The sequence below is a fragment of the Pholcus phalangioides genome, unplaced genomic scaffold, assembly GCF_987345545.1.
Source record: "Pholcus phalangioides strain wild (caught in Gottingen) unplaced genomic scaffold, Ppha-v1.0 ptg000009l_1, whole genome shotgun sequence".
Lineage (NCBI taxonomy): Eukaryota > Metazoa > Arthropoda > Arachnida > Araneae > Pholcidae > Pholcus > Pholcus phalangioides.
The window spans coordinates 60,890,819-60,913,385 of record NW_028301602.1 but is presented as its reverse complement, the minus strand read 5'-3'; the positions used below and the strand labels follow the sequence as shown (position 1 = coordinate 60,913,385).

The 22,567-nt window shown below is 36.1% G+C and overlaps 1 protein-coding gene across 1 annotated transcript in view; it reads right to left on the bottom strand.

The window, feature by feature from the left end:
- Positions 1–4,199: 4,199 nt before the first annotated feature.
- Positions 4,200–22,567, bottom strand: part of LOC149083431 (uncharacterized) — a 42,122-nt gene continuing 23,754 nt past the window's right edge. The window contains exons 3-5 of the mRNA XM_089236934.1: positions 20,546–20,634; positions 14,337–14,526; positions 4,200–6,154 (exon numbers count right to left, since the gene is read on the bottom strand). Coding sequence (XP_089093060.1) covers positions 5,859–6,154; positions 14,337–14,526; positions 20,546–20,634 — 575 coding nt within the window. The 3' untranslated portion in view covers positions 4,200–5,858. The remainder of the gene's footprint in view (positions 6,155–14,336; positions 14,527–20,545; positions 20,635–22,567) is intronic.

The window sequence follows — 22,567 nt, the reverse complement described above, 5'->3', positions numbered from 1 at the left end:
TTCAAAAATCACTAAAAGTGAGGGAAAGAACAGCATACTATCCCTGACAGAAAGTGTCAGTTCATCCACGAAAACATTATGAATTCTACGTTTAAATCGCAAAAAACAAATATATTAAATACATTTTTTTTCCGAGGGAAAATTTTTGTTTAAATCAATCATTCTGAATTCGGAATAAATGAAAAAAGTCATAAATTTATTACAATTTGACCACGAAAATCAATTGAAAAACTTTTAACTCCACACGAGCGACGAAATTTAGTTCTTTTATCAATGCCTTCATCTTTAAACTTTTGTTCTGTGTGTGTGTTTTCCAGATGAATTTATTGTAGCTAAATCCAGTCCCAAAGCTCATTCTCTTCTCGTCACCGAAAATAACTTTATATCAATCGTCCATGTGCCCCAGTAGACGTGGTGTCTACACCATAGCAATGGAAACCTCTTCTGCTGCCAAGTTAAATGAGGTTTAGGTGTTGATTTGCAGTACCCGAATCCCTTTTCTCGCGAACGGTTGCGTACGACACGGTTGCAAACACGAACGTTGAACTTCACCCACTCTGCATTCAGCTGTTCCGAGGTGGCGCGGAGATATTTCGTGGCAATTGCGATCAATTTTCCACCTTCTCTCTTTGTGGTACTATGAGGGCGACCCGATCGAGGAAAATTTTCTACACTGCCAGTCCTCCGATATTCCATCCAAAGGCAACACACCGTACTTCGAGCACAGCTGAACATACTTGAAACCTACCCCTTTGAGAAACACCATCTTTCAACATGGGAACTATTCGTTTCTTGAAATAATTAGAAAGATATCTTCTAGAAGCCATTTCTTACATCTCCGAAAAATTTGTGATGACAAAAACTTGTTGAGTTCACTTTTTATACATTGTCTGGTTACTTTGCGCTTGCGCGAACGGCTTCATTTTCATAATTCGAGTCAACACATTTGTTTGAAACGGTGATCGACCATTTTTTTTCTCAAAACTGAGTTGGCCGATCATTTTTTCCTGGGTGTTACGAGTTTATAAATTGATTTTCATGATCAAATTGCAATAAATTTATGATTTTTTTCATTTATTCCGATTTCAGAAAGATTTTAACAAAAATTTTCAATCTAAAAAAAAAAAGAATTATTATTATTTTTTTTTTTTTTGCATTTTAAACGTAGCATTGCTAGTGTTTTCGTGGGTGGACGAACACTTTCTGGTAGGGGTTGTATCGAGCGTATAATGATCTGTTAGTTTATGCGGCTTTTTCCTTAATTTTCAGTGTTTTAAAATCAAATATCCCAGTGAATAATGCACTTAAAAATGAGGAATTTTTTATGTTGGGTGCAGAGAGGAAAGACGGGCACCAACTTTCTAACTGTTTTTTTTTAAATAGAGTGACTAAATTAAAAAAAACTAATTTTTTTATTATAATATAACTTCGATTCTGATATTTTTTTTACTTTATTTACTTATACTTTTATATTTTGTAATTATAATGTTTTAATTTTATCGTGTTATTTTAACTCTTATAGTGTAATACCGGCAGGGTATGTTCCTCCTACTGCAATGGTAGTGGTGTCTGAGACTATCTATCTGCCGTTCTTACTTGGTCAATACCGGCACTGATAAAGCTGGTGCTGCGTTGGCACTACTCAATAACAGCCGACCAATACTCAGCGTAATTACGAAAACTTTGGAAAAAGGCAAGGAAAACAGAAAAAGACCCAAATCTCTTTAGTCCATTTATCTCTATATGAATATTTTCACGAATAATTTACAAGCACTATGTTAACTCTAAACAGCTTAAAGTACCGCGGATAACGCTCAAAGAATGACACCATTGTTTCATTTAATCCATGGAATTTAAAAAAAAGTTTAATAAGAAAGAAAAAACTCTGAAAGTCACCATTTTTATATTTTTTTATTGTCAAATACTCAAATGTGTACATTTTTTTTTTTGCGAAACTTACATACTTATACATTATACCGAAATACATCACAGAAACATCAAATATTTATTTTATCACTTCTTGTTCTTCATCTTCTGTAAATAGAAGATTTACTCTGGAAATACCTCTAGTTTTATTCGTTCATCAAATACAAACGCGGTAAAGCATTCGTCTTTACACTTGTACGCATGTTACCAGTTCAAAGTTATAGCGAAACAAATGTATATTTATGTATATTTTTTATATATAGATATACGAGTACATAGAGTCATAAAATATGCTTAGAAATATTTGAACGCCATAGAATTTTTTTCGAGTACAAATATACAAATCTTGATAATTTTAACTATTTTTTTTATTGTAAATTAATAAATACTTATATAATATTCTTTTATCGTGAAAAATTTATTGGATTGGACCTTTGTAATTATCATCTTATTTGCAAGGAACCAGCTGTAATAGACGAATTTTATCATACGATATTTAATACTTATGTACAATCGTTTTGTTTGTGAGAAACACTATATTCTAATTAATAATAACATTGAACATGAATGATAAGAAACGTAGCGTTAAATTGGAATTACTGTTATTTCTCTGGAAGCGGATTCTAATCGATAGTATAAAAGCTCTATAACAGTGAAACGCTCATGTTATTTTATCCGGATTTAATATTACTGAATTCGGTAGTGCAGGTGTATGAAGTAGAATTCGTAAAACAAAGGATAACGAAGATAAGCTATCCAGCACATTTCATAAATACAGTTGTCTAATATCATGCAACTGAGAAGCCAAATCCTTATACACTATTTAAGCGGCATTGACGAGATATCTCGCCTCTTTAAAAGCCTCTTATTTTAGCATGACAAGCCCAGATATTTTGCATATTTGATTTATCGCAATAGAACCATATTTCTTATACTCCTTAGTTTTCAACGGCTGGAAATCGGAGGAATGCATACTTCATTAAAAAAGATATGGCATTTTGCGGGGGAAAATTTAGTGATTTCTGTTGTGTCACTTAAAGGGGGTCAACGATTGAATAACAGATCATAAAAATACAGTTGCAAAAAGATGATCTGAATTGGTCCCATCGTTCAATCCACTTTTCAGAGCAAGTAGAAGAGGCTTTTCCTAGAAGATGTTTCAGCGAACCCTGCACAACTAATATCACTAATGATTCTCCCCACGGAGCTTCTCCTTCTACATCGGAAGCAGCCAGAAATCTCACGGTGCAAGTTCCGGACTGTAAGGGGGTTGTGGCATGATTTAAACATTGCATTTACATATTATATTTCAGTTTTCAAAAGTTTGTTACATATCGAGAAAGCGTCGTGAACTGGTAGAAATTTCAGTTGTGCGGGGTTTACTGAGACAGCCTCCGGAAAAAGCTTCCACTTGCTTGGAAAAGTGTATTGAACGATGGGGGCCGTCATATATGGTCTAAGAGAAAGTACTTAGAAAAATAATAAATTATTTTTTTGTTGTACCTATATTTCTTGATTTTATTATGATTTTATTCCAAGTTCTTATGGAACGCACAATGTATATAGCTCTTTGTAAAAAAAAAGACACATTTATACCTTATTTTCTAATTTAAAGTATGATTCTACGATCAACGACTTTGAAGTTACAAGGGTGCATTAGGACTTGCGCCCTGTGTAATCTTTCAAGGTCGTTTTCAATCCAACTGTTTAGAAGAAGATTACTGTATATACTGTATAAGACGAATTCAAGCCATCATTTTTAAAATACTTTTTTTTAATCGCAAGGAATGTTTGAAAATATTTTATTAATACATTTTGAATTTCATAAATTTGCATTTCATGATTATTTTATGTTTTTTATACAAAATAAATAGTATAATTTCCTCCTTTATTTTTATTCTATTTTCGATGTAGGTAAATATCGATGTTTTTCTTTTTTACATTATCTCTTATATACTTTAACTGAGACCCATGTAGTCAGACAATGTAGTTCCTTCTTTTATATCAAACATTTACACCGGTGTGCATCAGGAAAATTAAAAAAGTACGGTGTCATCTATTCATTTTTATGCTGCAAACCAGAATGAAACCACCAAACAATTTTATTTGAAGAACTATAATAAATAGGCTTGTTTTCATTTGATAGGTGGCAGCAGCGGTGGGGGGGGGGGTTCCATATGAAAAATGTTTCTCGCATGATAAAATGTAATAAGTTAGAGAATTAAGAAATCTCTCTCCCCCCCCCCCCATTATTTTTTTCTCACTGGTTCTACTCATTTAAATATGCCCAAAAATATGTAAAAAAACCAGGTGATTATTTTGAATCACTCAGAAAAAATTTCAAATATGAATATTTTTGAACACCAATAGAGGCCAAGAAGAAATTTAAAATTCTGCAACCCTAGAGCCTTAGAATGACATCAGTCAAACAGCTCGTGATCATGTACAGCACAGCCAAAGGCAAAGAAAAAAGAGTGTGAGAGAGTGAAAAAGACGTTTTTAATAGATATCGCCAAGAAGCGCGAAAGGCGATGAGTAGTCACTTGCTACTCCTTTTTAATATTTTTTGAGTCTTTAATAATGGCACTCTTAGTAATGGTTTTAAGAGTGCCTTAACTTCTTAATAATGGCACTACACCCCTAATTTTTTTGTTTTGTTTTTCTGTGTTTCTGGGTGAGAAGCATAAACTCGTTTCCTTGTCAGTTAGAAGTAGAAATTGTGGAAACAGCAGTCTAATCGGACCTGAATACTTACTTTCAGTACAGCTGATTCACTCCCCCCCCCCCCAACCTTTTTGCACACACCACACACTGCGGGAGATCAGTGGCTATCTACAGGGATTGCCAATTCCATCTTGGCTCTCAAATTCGAAAGACCAGTTTAAACTTTTCTTGTGAAATAGACATATGTATATTTTCCCAAGTCTATTCTTTTCTATTGCGTGGGTGCTATACGTGGTCCACAAAGGCCAACCTGACTATTAAAATAAGCTCGTTTTTTCCCAAGTATTAAGACACAATATTTGTTGTAAGAAACTGGAGTGTTTTATTTTTGCTGCAACCCTTTTTCATTGAGACTTTTAATCTCATTCTGCATATTTATGAAGCAATAGACTCCCAGTCCATTGTCTAATACTCTAATATGATAATTTTACCGTAGTAGATAATATAACCATGAATATATGAAGGTATAATGTTGACTTTCAATAGAGAAAAATACAATAATTAAAAAGAAAATATTGTATAACATTTTTTATATGTATGATTATGGTGCAATGTGTCCCGTAAATTCATAAATAGTTGAAAAATTCACAAAAATTGAAGGGACAATATAAATGTGGTTTGCAAAAAACAAGTTATTCTCACGTTGGGGGGGGGGGTGTCGATAGAGGAAAAAAAAAAGCTCAAAGTTGTGTCAGTAGAGAGTGCTGCACGAAAGAAAATTACTGGAAATATGCAAATCAGAGTCCTATAACATAAAGGGTGCATGATTAACAGCTCATTTCTGAAGTTTCCTCTTGCTGGTGCTTACATCATGATGTATTTATCTCAGTCACGAGTCACCAGCTGAAGCATTACGAACGTTCCGGACATTCTAAGAAATTGCCGAACTGGTTTCTCCGCTCTCAATCGATAAAAATTAGAAACATTTTTTTCCTTGTACCAACACAATTTCTGTTTGTGAGATAAATTTTTTCACAAACCGCATTCAAATATATCAGTTCTTCCAATTTTTATGAATTTTCAAACTATTTACGAATTTATAGGACACCCTGTATGTACGGAAATACGTTTCACTCACGTATCATGGTCCACTTGTACGGTATTTTTGTAAGTGAAGGGAAATCATTGATCGTCACATTCATAATGGGGGAAAGGTTATATGATATACAACAGCAAAAGGTTGAGTCCAGTGAAAGGATTCGCGACATCTACAAGATATGCAGGTTTTCGCAAGATTTGGATTTCTTTGGCCCTTTACCTAGTATCTTGTTGATGATTCCTTTGGATTTGAGGCTTGATCTCAACGATGCTTTGGTGCTGCCCCACTTGCGCAAAGGGGAACTGGTCACTTTCAGCGTCTTGTTCTTCTTGCGGTCGAACTTGCAGTCGCTCTTGAGGCGAATCTGACTGACGATTCCGACCAGAAGTTCGTCGACGTTGTGGTTGATGAGAGCCGAAGTTTCTATGAATTTGCATTCGTACGAAGAAGCTATAGCTTTGCCCTCTGTGAAAGATAATCCATCAATTAATTTCATTTCATGCAAATGAAGCAACAAAATCAATCATTCTCTCTAACTTATAAAAATGTAACGTGCTTATATAGAGAGAAACGTGGTGTCACTCTCCACTGTTCATATGAAAGAAGAAAGACTAGATACACCAAGCGGAGATGAAAAATGAAGTTTGGAAAGAAAATACACGTGCCTTTGCGGGGAATCGAACCATCAACCTCTCGCAGAAGGGAAGATAATTCCAGTCACTGTAGCTGCCGTTATGGTGGTCGAGTGGTCGACCGGGGTTCGAACCCCACCGTCACCATAGTGGTGGTCGGCTGAAGTTGGTTTTCTGTGGTTCCTAACTTTGAGGCGGGAATGCGAGCCGATCTCCCCGTTGAAAAGTCTCACCACAGATAGCAACAGGCCTACAACGGTCACAATTATTCAACCACTAGCTGATACCGACGGCTTTGCTCACACGGATATGGTAACTGAAAATTCTTCCCTTAGACCAATTTACGGATTTAATCTTGAAAAACCCCTTCTCTTGGTGAGCCTCTTCATAATAAAATAAAACAACTCGCAAAATTCCATACGTATGGCTTTAGAGCTTCTCCGTATAAACTCCCGCCCCCTTATGACTCCTTTAGAGGGTGAATTGAGAAATCCCTTCTTAGGTTTTACATAATAGAATAAAACAACTGACCACATTTCATACTTAAAGTTTCATCGGTTTTGGATCGATGATGTTGCCTCATGTAACCTTTGAGCCCCTTATGACCCCTTTAGAGGTTGAATTTTGGAAAAATTCATAAAGCATAAAACATACCAAAAAATTTAGTTTCATTTAGCTCAGCACTTTGTAAACCACATTTGCGGTGATGCCTTTTGGGGCCAAGATGACCAGGCTACTGGCAGAGCTCACTCTGGAACATGCGACATAAGACTGTCCATGAGAGACAGTCCTCTCTCAAGTCGATACTGGTTATTTCCAGAGACTGCCTTTCAGATTTTTGATAGTCATGGCAAAGCATACCTTGAGAGGGAACTGTATTCTCTTGAATTCGAATGGATACTCCGTTGGGATTAATGGTATTCTTGAAAAAAAACCCATCTCTTTTTTTTCCCGAGCACACCCAGTGATCACTGTTGCTTCTAGGATATTTTAATGCAGGGCTTTTACTTGTTTTATATACATAAATAATACTGACTGAATTTCATATTTATAGCTTCCAGTGGTTTGGGCTCAGCGATGATTGTCCCCATATAACTTTTGAACACCCCCTGTCCCCCCTTACAGTATGAAATTTGAAAAATCCATGGTTAGTGAGTTTCAACACTAAAAAATAAAACTACTGTCCAAATTTGATATTTAAAGCTTCGGCGATTTCGGCTCAGCATTTATTGTCCCATATAACCTTTGAGCTCCCTCATGACCACTTTAGGGGCCAAATTTCGAAAAACCCCTCTTGATGAGTCTTTACGTCATCAAGTGAAACTACTGACCAAATTTCATAAATATTGCTCCAGTGGTTTTGGACCGCATGATTTCTCTATGTAAATTTTGAACCCCCTTACGATTCCCTTAGGGGGTCGAATTAAAAAAAAACCCTTTCTTAGTGGGTCTTTGTTTCATGAAATAAAACCATTGACCAAATTTCATGAATATATCTTCAGCAATATCAGCTTGGTGTGATTTTTCTATGTTACCTTTGAACCTCCTTTCGACCTACCGAGGGGCCGAATTTCGAAAAAACCCTTCTTGGTTTGTCTTTACGTCATGGAGTAAAACTTCTGAACAAATTTCATAACTATAGCTTAAGCGGTTTTTGTCATGATTTCTACATGTTACCTTGGAATCCCATTTCACCCCCTTAGAGGACGAATTTCGAATTTGGGTGCGGTAGCCCAGGTTGATAAGATACTCGCCAAAAATACCAAAGGATGTTTAGAGGTGTCGCGAGTTCGATACCCGGTTCGTCCTTGTCAGAAAACTTCCCTGCACAGGGGCAACATAGAAACGGATATATGACCACAGAAAAAGTTGCTACCGCAGGGAGTACCCCCATCGAGGGGTTAGCGCACCAACCTCTCGATGAGTATAAAAAAAACAAACCTGCCTTTCGGAATCGGCAGTAAATTGTAGGTCCCGGTCTGATTAGCCCTCGTGTACAGAAAATGACCGTGGTGTGACAAAAATGGTCAAATGACCAAACGAATTTCGAAAAACCCCTTCTTTGCTTTTTTTTTCTTACGTCATGAAATAACACTTCTGAAATTTCATGATTATAGCTTTAGTGGTTATGGCTCTGGATAATTTCAATATGTTACCTTGGAACCACCCCTTTTGACCCCCCTTAGAGGTCGAATTTCAAAAACTCCTTAGTGAGCCTTTACACCATGAAACAAAACTATTGACCAAATTTGATATTTATAGCTTCAGTGGTTCCGGCTCGGTGATGATGAATCAGTCAGTCAGGGGGACATGTTTTTATATATGTATAGATTGATGATATCCGTATTTTTTTCATATCCGAGTATGTTTTGATCATAGGTTTATGGCAACCTATTTTACTTACCGTAATCAATGTATCTTATGTTAACCTTTCTTTAGGTACTGTTTTTATGCATTTTTCATATTTTATGTGCGCATCCAAAAAAAAACTACGAAAAATGTGATCCCAAATAGTTAAATTGCTTGAGTTTTAAGTGGAGGAATTATTTGAAATTTTGTTCCGTTATGTCTGACATTTCTTTCAATTTTTAATATTTCAAAATTATTCTGCATTTTAATGGAAATTTTTGAATATTAATGCGGAGGCAAAGAGATGAAGTAAAAATTTTTCTATTAAAAATTAATTAGAAATTCATTCAAGAAACATAAAACGCAATTTTTTAGAAATTTTTAAACAAAACATTTTTGAAGATTCAAGACATCGCTTGATGACATTTGAGCAATCAGTTTGTGGTTTCAGGATAAAAACGGTATTTGTGGCTCTTGTTGGAAAGACAAGTTTCGGTTCAGTTAAACGGAAGATACCGGCTATCGCAGATTGGAAAATATACAGCGATAACAAATGGATTTTCGGAGACAGACATGCTGAAACTGCAGAATCGATATTACGATGTGGGAAGGTACGTGTCAAACGCTGATCAATCGTCTCACGAAATACAATGAAAAATAAGGTATATACGAAGTGCTGATTGAATGTTCCTCCGGAAATTGGAAAAATTCGGAAACGAGATGAAATCGCTCGTAATTGAACACAAGTCATTGATATCTCCAGTTCCAGTATGCTTTCCTTAGTTTACAATCAGTTAGATGGTGGTACAATATTGTTTGCAGAAAAAAAAAAGTCTAGAATTACGTTGTATTTATACAAACATCCCTTATAACGAAATAGTTTGTTAAATTTTTCGAGAAATTAGATTCCTCAACATGGAATTAATAGAAGAAAAGTCTACTTTTTGGGAAGGGGATTTGAATATTCTCTCGTTACGCTATCCTAAGAACGGAGATTTAGAGATTTACTTCATTATATGAGGGTAAAAATACATTTCGGCACAAAAATGCAAAATGCAAAAAAAAAAAAAAAATTAATTAATTACTGTGTGTGAGTTATATAGCTTTATCCTCCATCCTGTGTGTGAGTTATATAGCTTTATTCCTCTATCTTTCGCTTTGTCAGAAAATTATTTTTTTCCGCCCTCGTTCAACAGAAAATATGAAGAGAATGCGCTGTAATTTCATTAACAAAAGTCTCGTCTTATGCGAAAGTTGCTTAATATGTTTGAAAAACTTATTATCATAGCCGTTGTTAAAATAGAAAGAAAAAAAAAACATAATCGAAGTAGAGTCAGAGAGAGAAAGAGAGGATGAGGAAAAGAGATGTCTTTTAGTCGTTAACATTATTTTCTCGAAAAGCGACTTACCGATAAGATAAGAGAAAATATATATATATAAAAAAGTTCCACAAAATAATAATTTAATGATGATTTTCCTCATGAGGTTATTTCATTGAAAATTCACCATGCTATAATTATTATGTGTGTATATAGCTAGATGGAGCCAGGAATTTTCGAGGAAATAACAAGGAAAACGAAAAAAAAGTTTGTTACAAAACAATTTGTTTGTACAAGATATACTGAAGACTGGATGTTGTGAAGATATTTATTATTTGAGATGTTAATTTTTTTAAGGAAGGAAAAAACTCATCTCTGCCTCTACCGGGAGTCGAACCCGGGTCCCTCGATCGAGGGATTCGAATTGATTGATAGTCTCGAGGTCCTGGCCTGTTTTGATAAAAAAATATTCAAAAGGGAAAAAAATATTAATTTTTTATTTACTATAAATTTTCTACTTGCGCACCTATAGTCACCTATAGTGACGTGGACGTTGTCAAAACTCTATAGAGAAGGGGTGGCCAACTTCTCACCATTCAAGGGAAAACCCTTGAATGGTGAGAAGTTATGTGAGACCCAAAAATGGTGAGACCCATAATGGTCATCTGGAGCGTCGCGGGTCACACCAAGGTCAACACTCCGGTGTATAAGCCGCACCTATAAACTTACCCGGAAAAGTAGCATATTTGAGTCTGCCATAAGTAATGTGGTCAAAAATGGGCAATTTAGTCATTAACATTTTACCCTGGGCTTCACGTCTTCGTGAACTATACGCATCCATTGTTTTACTGGTTCCCAGCTAGTAAATACAATGACTCACAAATTAATTACTGTTTCCTTTGCAAATTAGTCCGTTCAATCACATCCATAGTTTGAATTTTGCAGACAAAATATTTTTCTTACATATTTTGCAGATATTTTTATACCTCAAATAAACGGTGGCAACCGGTGGGGGCCGCATAGACGCTCAAGGATTCAAGCACCAGTAGACTTCGAGGGGAGTTTTATTATTGGGATGAAAAGTGTGCCAAAAGCCATTCGTGTGGATTGTATTGACTATCATAGGTAAATCCGTTATGCTACCAAGAAAACATGGACCAGCATCGATTACCCGTAGATGTGTAAGGATGCGCTCACGCACCATTACCTGGGGCTCCTATATGTCCATGACATTACATGGAACCAGATTTGCGATACATATATTCTTATAACTGCAGTTAGCTTCTTGGAACAGAATATCGGTATTTTTTTTGAGAAAGTATTAGTCTGCTACAACGTGGAATGACACCAAACTGCTAAGTCGAAATTTGGGAATGACTGCTTCTCTATTTTCGACGCAAAAAATATCGTGTCTGGGTATGATGATGGTGATATATATGAACGCTTATTCAATGGCACAATATGAACCCCCACCATCCCATTACGACACAATGTTGCTCTTCGGAATTATTGGGGTCTGCGTAGCCCAGAGTCGGTTGTAATTTCGAGGTGTCATTGTAAGTTGTCATCCAACTCGAAGAAATTTATAGTCAGAAAACCAAATATGCATCCAACTACAAACACAGAGGCCACAAAAGGGCACCTTGCCCAAAGAGGTGGCGGAAAGAAATGGGGTATAAAAATACCATTAGCAAACTTCAAGAGCAATAAATGTGTACGAAAAAGGCAGTGTGATGAGAACGTAGCCAATTACTATCGTTATTAGAAATAATGAATTCAAATAGTCTGTTAATCAGGTCTACCGTGGAAAATGGTGGCTTAAATAATGATAAGAAAATCAATCAATATTATAAAATATACACACATATATTAATACATCCACAGTAATTTTACCTAGTCACGGGCCGCATAAAATCATCTCACAAGCTGCATGCGGCCCGCGGGCCAGTTGCTGGCCACCCCTACCTGTATAGCATATCTTGCCATGTTATTTGTAACATGGTATTACAAAGAATGGAAGTAAAATGAATGAAAGTAAAAAAAAAAAACTTTGATACATTGTCTTTCAAATGTATTAAGCCGGTTTTTTAATATTCTTTTTCAAAACAGGTCCAGAGTTTTGAACCACACAGAATTTATTGTTGTAAGTGCAGATATGAATGAATGAAAGAAATATACTTTATCCACAAATTCAATCCAAAAGTAAAGTGGCAACAGCCAAACAAAAATAAAATCAATCAACAAAAGAAAACAAAAAAAAACAACAACACCAAAGTTTTGTTTTACTTCCATTCTTTGCAACACCCACGTTACAAATGACATGGGAAGAAATGTCGTTAAAATTTTTATATCCTTTGTGACTAAAGGTGCGCATGCAGAAGTAGAAAAACTTTGAAACCCTTTTTTTTTAAAATACTTTAGGGCGTTTGTCTCTACCTTTAAAAAATATATATATATAGTGTCCATTACGCGACCCCTGGTGCGCGTAATGGACACGGACAGTCAGCAATGGTCGGGAAAAGTTCGAAATTCTCTCACGAGATGGCATGCCACCGCATTTGTAGGAGTACTCGAAGCATTAAAAAGTTAGGAACCAATGATCTTTAGATCGGCGTTCCCCAAAAAGGACGATGTAACTTTACTCCATCTGGGAAGAAATATCGCGGCAACTGTCTCTTTTTTTCTACATAATTGGTTGCAAAATGTTCAATCTCTCCATTTTCGTTATTGTCTTCTAAAACGGGATTTTTTTGTCTTTTAAGCTAAAATTTTGTGTTTTTGTTAATCGGCCTTTGTGAAGCGTTAGAATGAATTTGTTTAATGTTTATCACAAATTATATATACGATACATACTTTTTTTTCATACACAATACTTTTCATAGATACCTTGGGAAAATCTCTCGGGAAAAGAAATTTGAATCTGTTCAAATTTCTGTCCAAACTGAAAGAAACTGATGTAGAACTGAAGGAAAGCGTTTTTTATTTTCGTCATACATTTGCTTTACCTATAGGGAAGACCATTGCAAAAACATCTCCACTCGTATATGGGGTCATTCAAGTATTACGTCAGCATCGATTTCGGGGAGGGGGGTTGAATGATGTTTACGTCATAAACCACCCTTTATAAAAATATTCTTAATAGAATCTTTACTCGGCGTGCTAAAAACGAGAAAAACCTTTCCCTAGTTTGTGGGCACCAAAGTTCTCTTTTATACAATATTTACTCTCATATAGGACGATCTCGCAAATAAGACTAGGCATGATTTTAGAGATCATAATGTAAAGAAAAAAAAAACTAGATTTATTAATTCAACTCATTATTTCGTTTATTCACAGATAATTCCGTAAGATTTTTAAGGGGAGACGACGTAAATGCAAGGTGACGTTATTGTATAGTGGATTTCTGAACAAAATCTGGGGAGAGGGGGTGCTCAGAATGTTGTTACAAAATACTGTGGATCATTGTGCACCCCGAGAACTGACGCCACTGTTGGAATCCCCGTGTCTTGAATCAAATGGGGGTTGGGAAGTACGAAAACTTTCACAAATTCTGAAATTATGTCCTTCATATAAATAATGATTCTGGAACTATTTCTCTCATTATTTTTCGATTGATTGATTCATAAATTTTCGATAAATTTACTCTTTGACCCTGACTTTTCAGCAATATTCGGTTTTCAATGAGTCCCGAATCATCATTTTCAATCAATCAAAGTTATCCTTAGTTCTCTAGAGTTATTTATTTTTTCATTTTTCATTGATTTTTTTTTTGTCTTTTAGCGACATTTTTTGCTTAGATATTCAGTCGCACACATACAACGACCTGGGTTTTTGAAGCAGTGAAGATTGAATAAAAACCTCGTCCTTTATGCGAGTAAATATGATATCTATGCAATATACTCGTATATGTATGAAAAAAAAATCACTGAGAAAAAATAATGTACAACGGAAGTTATATCCGAGCTGTGCATGCAAACAAATCCATTTCACGTTAGCCAATGATCCATATATTCGAATATATGGCGTATCATCGTCTGGACACAAAGAAAACACGAAACACAAAAATATATCCAGGATATCGTCTTAACTACTTCAATATGTTGTTCGGAATGAATTCTTTAAGACGGCAGGATATATGACATCCTACTCAGAAGCAATAAGTTTACGAAGCACTTCCGAATGGCACAATGTTATTCGATTTGTTTTTATCCTCTTCTTCCCAAACTCTACGAGAAATAAATGCAATTTCCTGCAGTGGAAGCAACAAATACAAAGAAATCATCACATTTTTTTTATATATTTCCTAGATCGTATATATGAAACATATTCTTGTACAATTTCTCTTACCGTGATTTGATACCTCTCTGGATCTAGCTAAATCCGATTTGTTGCCGACCAGTATTACGGCTTTGCTCGTCGTGACGCCTTGCTCTTTCAATCCGAATAGGATATCGACAGCTTTCTCGAATGTTTGCCGATCTGTCACGGAATACGTGATCACGTATGCGTCGTATTCATCAGGTGAACTGTCGCTGTCCTGAAATAGTTTTAAGTATCATTAAAATAAGGTAGAAGAAAATTCCAGACACATACAGCCCTTATCATTAATCGAATGGAAAAATAGTACGAAAGAGAGTGAGACGGCGTTTTCTCAGCCCAATGCATCAACGACATAGACCTTTTGTGGATACTATATGCAGAACTCGCAAAGAAAAGTTATCTGTTCGCTGGCGGGAATCGAACCCAGGTCCTCTTGCAAACCAGGAGGGTGAGTTACCATATACACCACACCACTGTAGAAACGACCCTGTGAGTTCCGATTTCAACTCGGCATAATATCCAAAAAAAAAGATATATTTCCTTGATGCATTGGGCTAAGAAATAGACGTCTCACTCTCTACCGTACCACCCGAGGGATATTTAATGAAATTATAGCCCCGTTCACATGTGTAAAATTGGGGGTCGCTTTTGTGATAATTACTGGCATGACAACTTTTTTCCCCTCGTAGGGAAAAAAAAGGTGGGAGAGAAGCTGATTAAAAAGCCCATCTTTCTTGGAGGGGATTGGTGGTCGACACCGACCATCTCTCCCATAATCCTTTGTACCGCGAAAACTACTGTAAGCTCCTTCGTCAGCCCCATCTTGAATCAACAACTTCCGTTCAACCCACGTAACCAGTGACGACTTCCGGAAAGAAGAGGGGGGATTACCGGCATAAACTAAACGGCATGTGAATGGTTCGTAGCGAAAATCCCCGTTACCGGGAACTTCCCAGGATGTTTTATTGCACATGTGAACGGGGCTTAAGGGAGGATACTAATGCCTGTACTTTCAGCACCTCACTCCACAGTGCGTTAAATAGGGAAGCCAGGGTTGTGTCTACAGTGGTAGAGCAATAGCCCGGTTTGCAAGGGGTTTCCAACGTAAAATTTCTCGTGCAACCCTTGATAGTCATAAGGCTGTTCTATGGAGCTTAAACAAATTTTTGATTATTTTTTCCAAAAAGAAGTTCGTCCTTACCGCAGTCTCAACAGCAGGGCAAAATGAAAAGGGGCTTATTCACCACCTCTTAAATACATATTTATTAAGTCATATCTTATCGTGGAAGCCCTTATGTGATTGAGGTCCTCGCATGCCCCCCGGGGGCCTGATAGGGTTACAGGCCAGGAGGATTTTCATCATAGTCATGATGATTATTTCAGAGTTTAAGTTCGCTTACATTTGTGACGGAGCATGAAGACACTCCTATTATCGTTACAAAATATCGACTAAATTCATTCAATAGGAAAATTTTTTTCTGCAGGTTTCAATTACATTTTACTGTACACAAATAACAACGTTAAAATTTCAGAGTAAACTTGATATTTTAACTAATATTATTTTTCATAAAATATTTACTATACATATAATATCCATATTAAGTTATATTTTTTTATTCGGTACATTTTAAACATGCATCAGTATTTCTTTTTTGGTATTTATGTTTCACAGATGGCAGTAAAGATTCCGAAACAACGATATTATTTACTATTTACATACTTTACATACTCTATATGCGAGAGAAAGCACTGAATTAGGGTTACCAGAAAGTCTTAAACTTGGCCATAAGGACGCATGCGAAGGCATCTTCGGCTATATTCTTTAAATATATTTACAATAGACGGCGCCACTACACCAACAAAGAACAACAACAATTGTTTTCCAGCCAAAATAGAATCCCTTTTAATACGCATATGCATTTTTATATCGGCGTTTTTCAAACCAGGGTGAATGTGGCTTCACCCATTTTGTTCGTTTCTGAATTGAAGAAGGAAGAGATTTCGTGATTCTTTAATAAATCACTTCCAGGGCAGTCTTAACGAATGGCCTACATGCCTTCTCGGATTTATAAGGTGCACTTCACGATAATGGCATCGGGTGTTATGATATTCGTGGGGGGACGGGGCTTGATCTGGTTAGGAGGAGGAGGTGCTATGATAAATACAGCAGAACCATGATAACTCGACAACTATGAGTTGTCATACTAAATTCAATGGAGAGGAACCTCTTGTCGACGCGAGTAATTCGAAACTTGCGAGCACGGGACAAGGGGGAGCCACCACTATAAATCTTTGCTAACTTTTCCGACACAACTCTGCCTCTTTTGAGTTAACGGAAGTAAGGTGCTTTGCATCAGTCCGGGGTTGTGTGAGCGGTTCTATCTATGTATATATCTTGACTCGACAAAAGATAGCTAAATCCCGCCTAAGTCGACTGCGATTCGTGATTTTGCTATCGCAACGAACTTCGTGAAATTTCCCGTAGGTTGGACAGTTAATAGATTGCCACGACACATCTCTCGTATATTTCAACAATTCTTCGTTATGGTTTTTGTCCTTTGTTGGTCGAAATGCATCTTTAAAATTTGGGGGGGGGGGGGTTATGCCACTTTCCATTTTTTGGAGGCTCGACCCGTGACTACGAAAATCACAGATAAGCACGGATGATATCTGACATTTTTTTGAGCGATAGTTGAACAAGCTAAAAATAATTAATTTTTTAGATTAAAATTTCTAAGTTAAAAAACAAGATTTTACTAACTTTCGTTAATTGCACTGCTCATTCGAAAATATAACAGATATTTTTCGATGCACTTATACTTTTTCACCATAATTCGAGATTATTCGGAAACTTTTTGCATAAAAAATCGCTGGTAACTTTTTTTTATTAATTTGTAGATGATGGAATGAAATTGTTCAACTATGCATATGTACATGGCATAAAAATAAATGTTGTTTAAAAATTAATTGGTAGTGGGAGGTCAAATGTAGACATCCGCTTAAGTCGACATGTTCATCGATACTTTTGGGGTGACGACTTATCGAGTTTCCGCTGTTACAGGTGCCACTTGGACGAATGCGTCATTTTTTCCAAGCGGAAACTCGAGTAACTGACAAGGTTCACATCACTTTAGGGCCTTCTGATCAGGGCTTTGCCAGAGAACACCTCCTGAGGCCGATATTTTGGCCTCATCACCTGAGGGCTATAAAAATTTTGCCTCCCTTCACATATTCTACTCTTGTTTTCGTGACTACTCATTCCACTAAATAAGCTGCTTTGGACAATAGCCCGCTTGCCTCCACCCCTTTCCCCCAAACCGTATATATTTCTTTGCGCTAAAGTCACTCTTTGGTCGTCCCTCGCTCACCAGGTCACTCTTTGGTCACAATGTCTAAAACGGGGGTTTCAACGTAAAACTTCTCGCATAACCCTTGAAAATTATGTCCGGCTATTCCGCGACACCCTTGATGATAGTCTATTCTACGGAACCCAGACATTTTTGAATATTTATCCAAAAAAAAGTGTCTCCTTACCCCTTCTCAACAGCGTCAAAATAAAAAATTGGGTTTAGACACTACTTCTTAATTTACATATTTATTGTCATCAATAATTGTGCCAGATCTTATTTATACAAATGAGATCGCCGCATGCCGCCGTGCCGGGTGGGACTCGCGTGTTAAGATGACCATGGGTGTCCCGTAAAGTACACGTGAATTCTGCAATTCGACAATCCTCACTTAAAGTGAATATAAAAATTTAAAAGAAAACATCGTTCTTTTTTACAACTTATAAGTTTCTGATGAAAGGGAAAATGACATTCTCATAACATCTGCAGCGGCTTCTGATTTGAAAATTCGATGTGAAAAAATTTAATGTTACTGTTTTTAAGTTGCTTAGCCTGCAGTGGTCCGAATTTTTTTAAACGACACACTATGTCGTTAAAATTCAAAATAAAGAACAGCTTTGTGAGTATCAGTATTTAACACGAACGTTTTCCCGCCGAGTTCCAGGATTTTTAAGGGTTCCTCACCAGTTGGAAATCCGTGCAATAGTAACTGTATTAGGAATGGAAAGTTGGCTTCGTTATACGATAGCAATTTTCAGAAATGAATTAAACCAATCAAAGAAAAAAAAAATTCACTTGTGTGTGTTCATCCCCCTTCAAAATACTAGCTGAGTTTAAAAATAGCGCCGACAGTGAGCACCAAAAAAACAGAAACTAATTCTTGTAGTTTCAACAACGGATAGAGCTGCTGTCAAGTCACAGAAATTCGAAGGTATTTCAAGGAAAACGCTGAAAAAATAAACAAAAAACACAAAAAATAAAATTTTCTGTTGACAAAATATTTTACTAATTTTTTTACATCCTTCACGTATGTAAATGTGATTTCATGAAAACACTGCCTCGCTATTATATTATTTACTGCACTAGCCATTAAATGTGGAAGTTCAGGAAAATAGCTCACGAAATATTTTTCCACACATTCGAACGAATTTCGAACAACTTACGATAATTAATAATACCATAAAATCCCTTTTTAAAACAAATTTAACAATATAATAATAAGTACTCGTTTCCTTCACTTCCGCAATAAAAAACATCTGATATCTATAAGTTATTAGATCCTCTTACGTACCAGATCCGATTACTGATCTTAATTAAATTGCTATTTCATTTTTTTCCTTGTATATGCATGCTTAGAAAAATCCTCCAATTTTCAAATAAATGAGCTAATATAACGAAAAATGTAGTATTGTATCAAGAAAAAAATATCAACGAAAATAATGAGAGTCGAACAATAAAGAAGGAAAAAAAATTGTCTTTGATGTCAAAGAAAGTTCTAAGAGAGAGAGGAAATCATTAAAGTATAGTTTCAAGAGATATTTCAGGGGAAAAAGAAGGGGGATTATTTTTATGGCTTGAGAGAGAGAGAGAGTGAAAATTGCGTATTGAAAGTTCATTTCAGCTCGTATATTTTGAACGAGTTGGAAATTAGGATGTCCATTCATTTCTTCCCTGGTTAATTATAAGTGTATTATGAATTGTAAACAAAATGTATTTGTCAATAGAGTGAGGAGCGTGTCTTCTGGGGAAAAAGAAGATACAGGTACTGACCATAAAGATGCTGTTGCAGGAACTTCCTACAATTTTAATAATTAAAAAAATTTGCCAGTAGAGCAACGGTTGTGTACCATAAAAAAATAACCCACCCTGTGCACCATACATCACAGGATTATACAGGATGCATGGGAAAGTCCCTTTATCGTGGAATAATTCGCGAACCGTTGATTTTAGAAGTATACGTTCAAATGGAAAAGTATCCAAATAACGTGTATATCTCAGTTACGTCATTCCTATTGAACAGGGTTGTATAGTTATTAAAATAAAATATTAACTTTTTATTTAGTCACCTTGTTCTAAAAAATTCAATTAGAGAAAGTTGTTGCTCTGTCTCAACCAAGAAAAAAAAATCTCCATGTTTTCAAGCGCACTTTTCGCTTAGATACAGTATTTGAGTTCGAAAACCACTAAAAATGAAGGAAAAGAACAGCATAAACTGAGAGACAAGCTCATTCTACGATTCATATGCTGTTCATTCTCTCTCATTTTCAGCGATTTTGAATTCAAATATCTCAGCGAATATTGTATTGAATTGAATAACATGAATTTTGTTTTTGTTGTGCTGAGAAGAGACAGACAATAACTTTTTAATTGGGTTTTTTGGAACAGGGCGACCAAATAAAAAGTAATTATTTTTTAATTTCAATAGTTATGCAAACCCTTGGAATATGAGTGATGTATCTGAGGCCAACACACATTATTTAGATACTTTTTTCAATTGGAAGTAGCCTTCTAGTATGGAGGATTCGCGAGTTATTTCAAGAAAAGGGGATTTTCCCTGAAATAACTATAAATATGTACCCTGTCTAGATTATATACTGCGTGTTCGTTCAGATTTGTGCCTATCTTGAAAGGCATCATGAGAGTAAAGTTCACTATAGACTTTTCTGACGTGACGTGGTTCCACATCAAAGTAGTGTGCAGCGGCTTTAAGTATTAATAACTTAGACGTGTTAAGATCGTGTAAAATGGAGGCAACATATACAGTAAAACTCCTCATGAGAGTCAACCCTCTTTTATGGACGCATTATTTTTTGCCCCGCCTTTGTCCGCAAAATCAGGTTTTTGCTGTTCATGCATTTTTAATGCTTTTTCGTACATACTCGTACTTACGGTTTTAGAGGACATTGCTTTATCAAGGAAGAGAAGCTCTATTTCGTCACCGTCCAAAAGCACTGAAACGCATTTTTCTACTTCTTCATCTGAAACAAAAATTAAAAGTAAATTAACAGAACTTTAATTACAAACCAAAAAAAAAAGCCTAAGCAAAGCAGGAGAAAATTCATTAAAGAGAATTACGCTGCGTAATTAGGGGGGTCGACCTGATGGGTGAATTGGTTTAAGACCATAATCCGGAACTAATTAGTCTTCTTCGTGCGTAATATATTCTCCGCATTCAAATGTTTCGTCAAGATCAAGTTTAATCCTTTTTTTTTTCCTTTAAACCTTGGTACTTATAATCCCCCCATTTTATGTTAAAAGCTAAGGTTCTTTAAACATTTACTGACTAAGAGGAAAAGAATACGATGACATTAATGGAATTCGCTGCGTGGTACGAACATTTTTGCCTCGTTCCCTACATATCGAAATATAAGCTGATAATGATAGAGGATGCTTCTTTTATAGTTAGGTTCTACGTAGGAGGAAAATATATACTTGTGTGTAGTAAATGATATGCTGCAAATGACTCTTGTGGGGGGTAAAGTGATGGGTGTGGTCTTACCCAGTAGAAATGAACTACTCACTTGCAAGTATGGTCGCTCACGAACAGAGATCCGCCCTCGCTAATAACAACCCATTCGTGTATCATATATTCACGTGAACATGATCTGAAGATATCCCTGAATTGTATATTATTCCAAGGTACACATTAAAGACAGCATTTATGTAAATTTTCATTGATATTCGGTTTTTTCCCCTTTGACACTGAATTTCTATAATTTTATTATCATATTTGTTTCGAGTGAAATAAGTTACGGATGCTTTTCGTGACTCGGTTGTGTTTTAAAAGTCAAATGAATTAAATAAATGATGAAATCTCACGTATTTATAGGATGTAACAGACGTTTTTTATTTAGTGTTGAATCCCTGAAAACCAAGCATATATGACCTAAATGGACATTACCATGAAGACAGAACGAACGTTATAATTTTTCCAATTTTTTCCCGTTGAATATTTAATGTCAATAATTTGAGGTCAACTTGAATGTTCTAAGCATTTTTTATAGCACTACTACGTTCAAAAAGTTCCGAGACTCATTTTATTACGGAAAAATTGATGCAGATAGAACCTGTTTATTTGGTGTTTCTCCTTCGAAGTAACTACCCTGTGCAATTGGGAATTTTTGCCATTGTTCGTATAAAGATGTGAATGCGGATGGATTGAAAGCCTTTTTTTTGTCACGCCCTCCGGTGCCTCCGTCGGTGCTCGCGGAAAATTAGGAAACTGAGAATCGTTGCACCTTAAGCAAATTATTTATCCGAGGAGAAAGGAAAGAGTCACACGGGGCAAGATCAGGAGGGAATAAGCTGGTTGCATAAGTGTTGAAACACTTATGCACGTTACTAGGGGGAATCTGCGAGTCCTTAAAGGTGTGCACGATTCGCTGAGACGCAAGCAACCAGATATTTGGAAGGCTGACCCATGGGTGCGATGTCATCATCACGAAAATGCTCCAGTTTTTAACTCAAAACATCACATTCAGGTACTTTACAACCATCTTATTTCCCTGATCGTGCCCCATGTCACTTTTTCCTCTGTCCTCGGACAAAGAATTTGCTTTAGGGGCCAATGGTTCTCACGTTTTGAAGAAATGCAGCGAGCAACGATGAAGGCACTGGAGGGCGTGATAATAATAATAATAACTAAAAAAAAACTTTCAATTTGCATTTACATCTGGCACAAATGCATAAAACACAGGTTAGTTAATTCGCAACTAACATCAAATGAACACATTCTATCTGTACTCATTCTTCTGTAATAAAATAGGTCTCGGAACTTTTTGAACGTAGTAGTACGTTACAACTGTTGATGTTACTTATATGAAAATAAAAAATTGTTTCTCAAACGAGAAGTTTTCTAAGAAGTCTACCCAGATGTCGTCAAGCTTTTTACCATATGTTTAATATTTACAC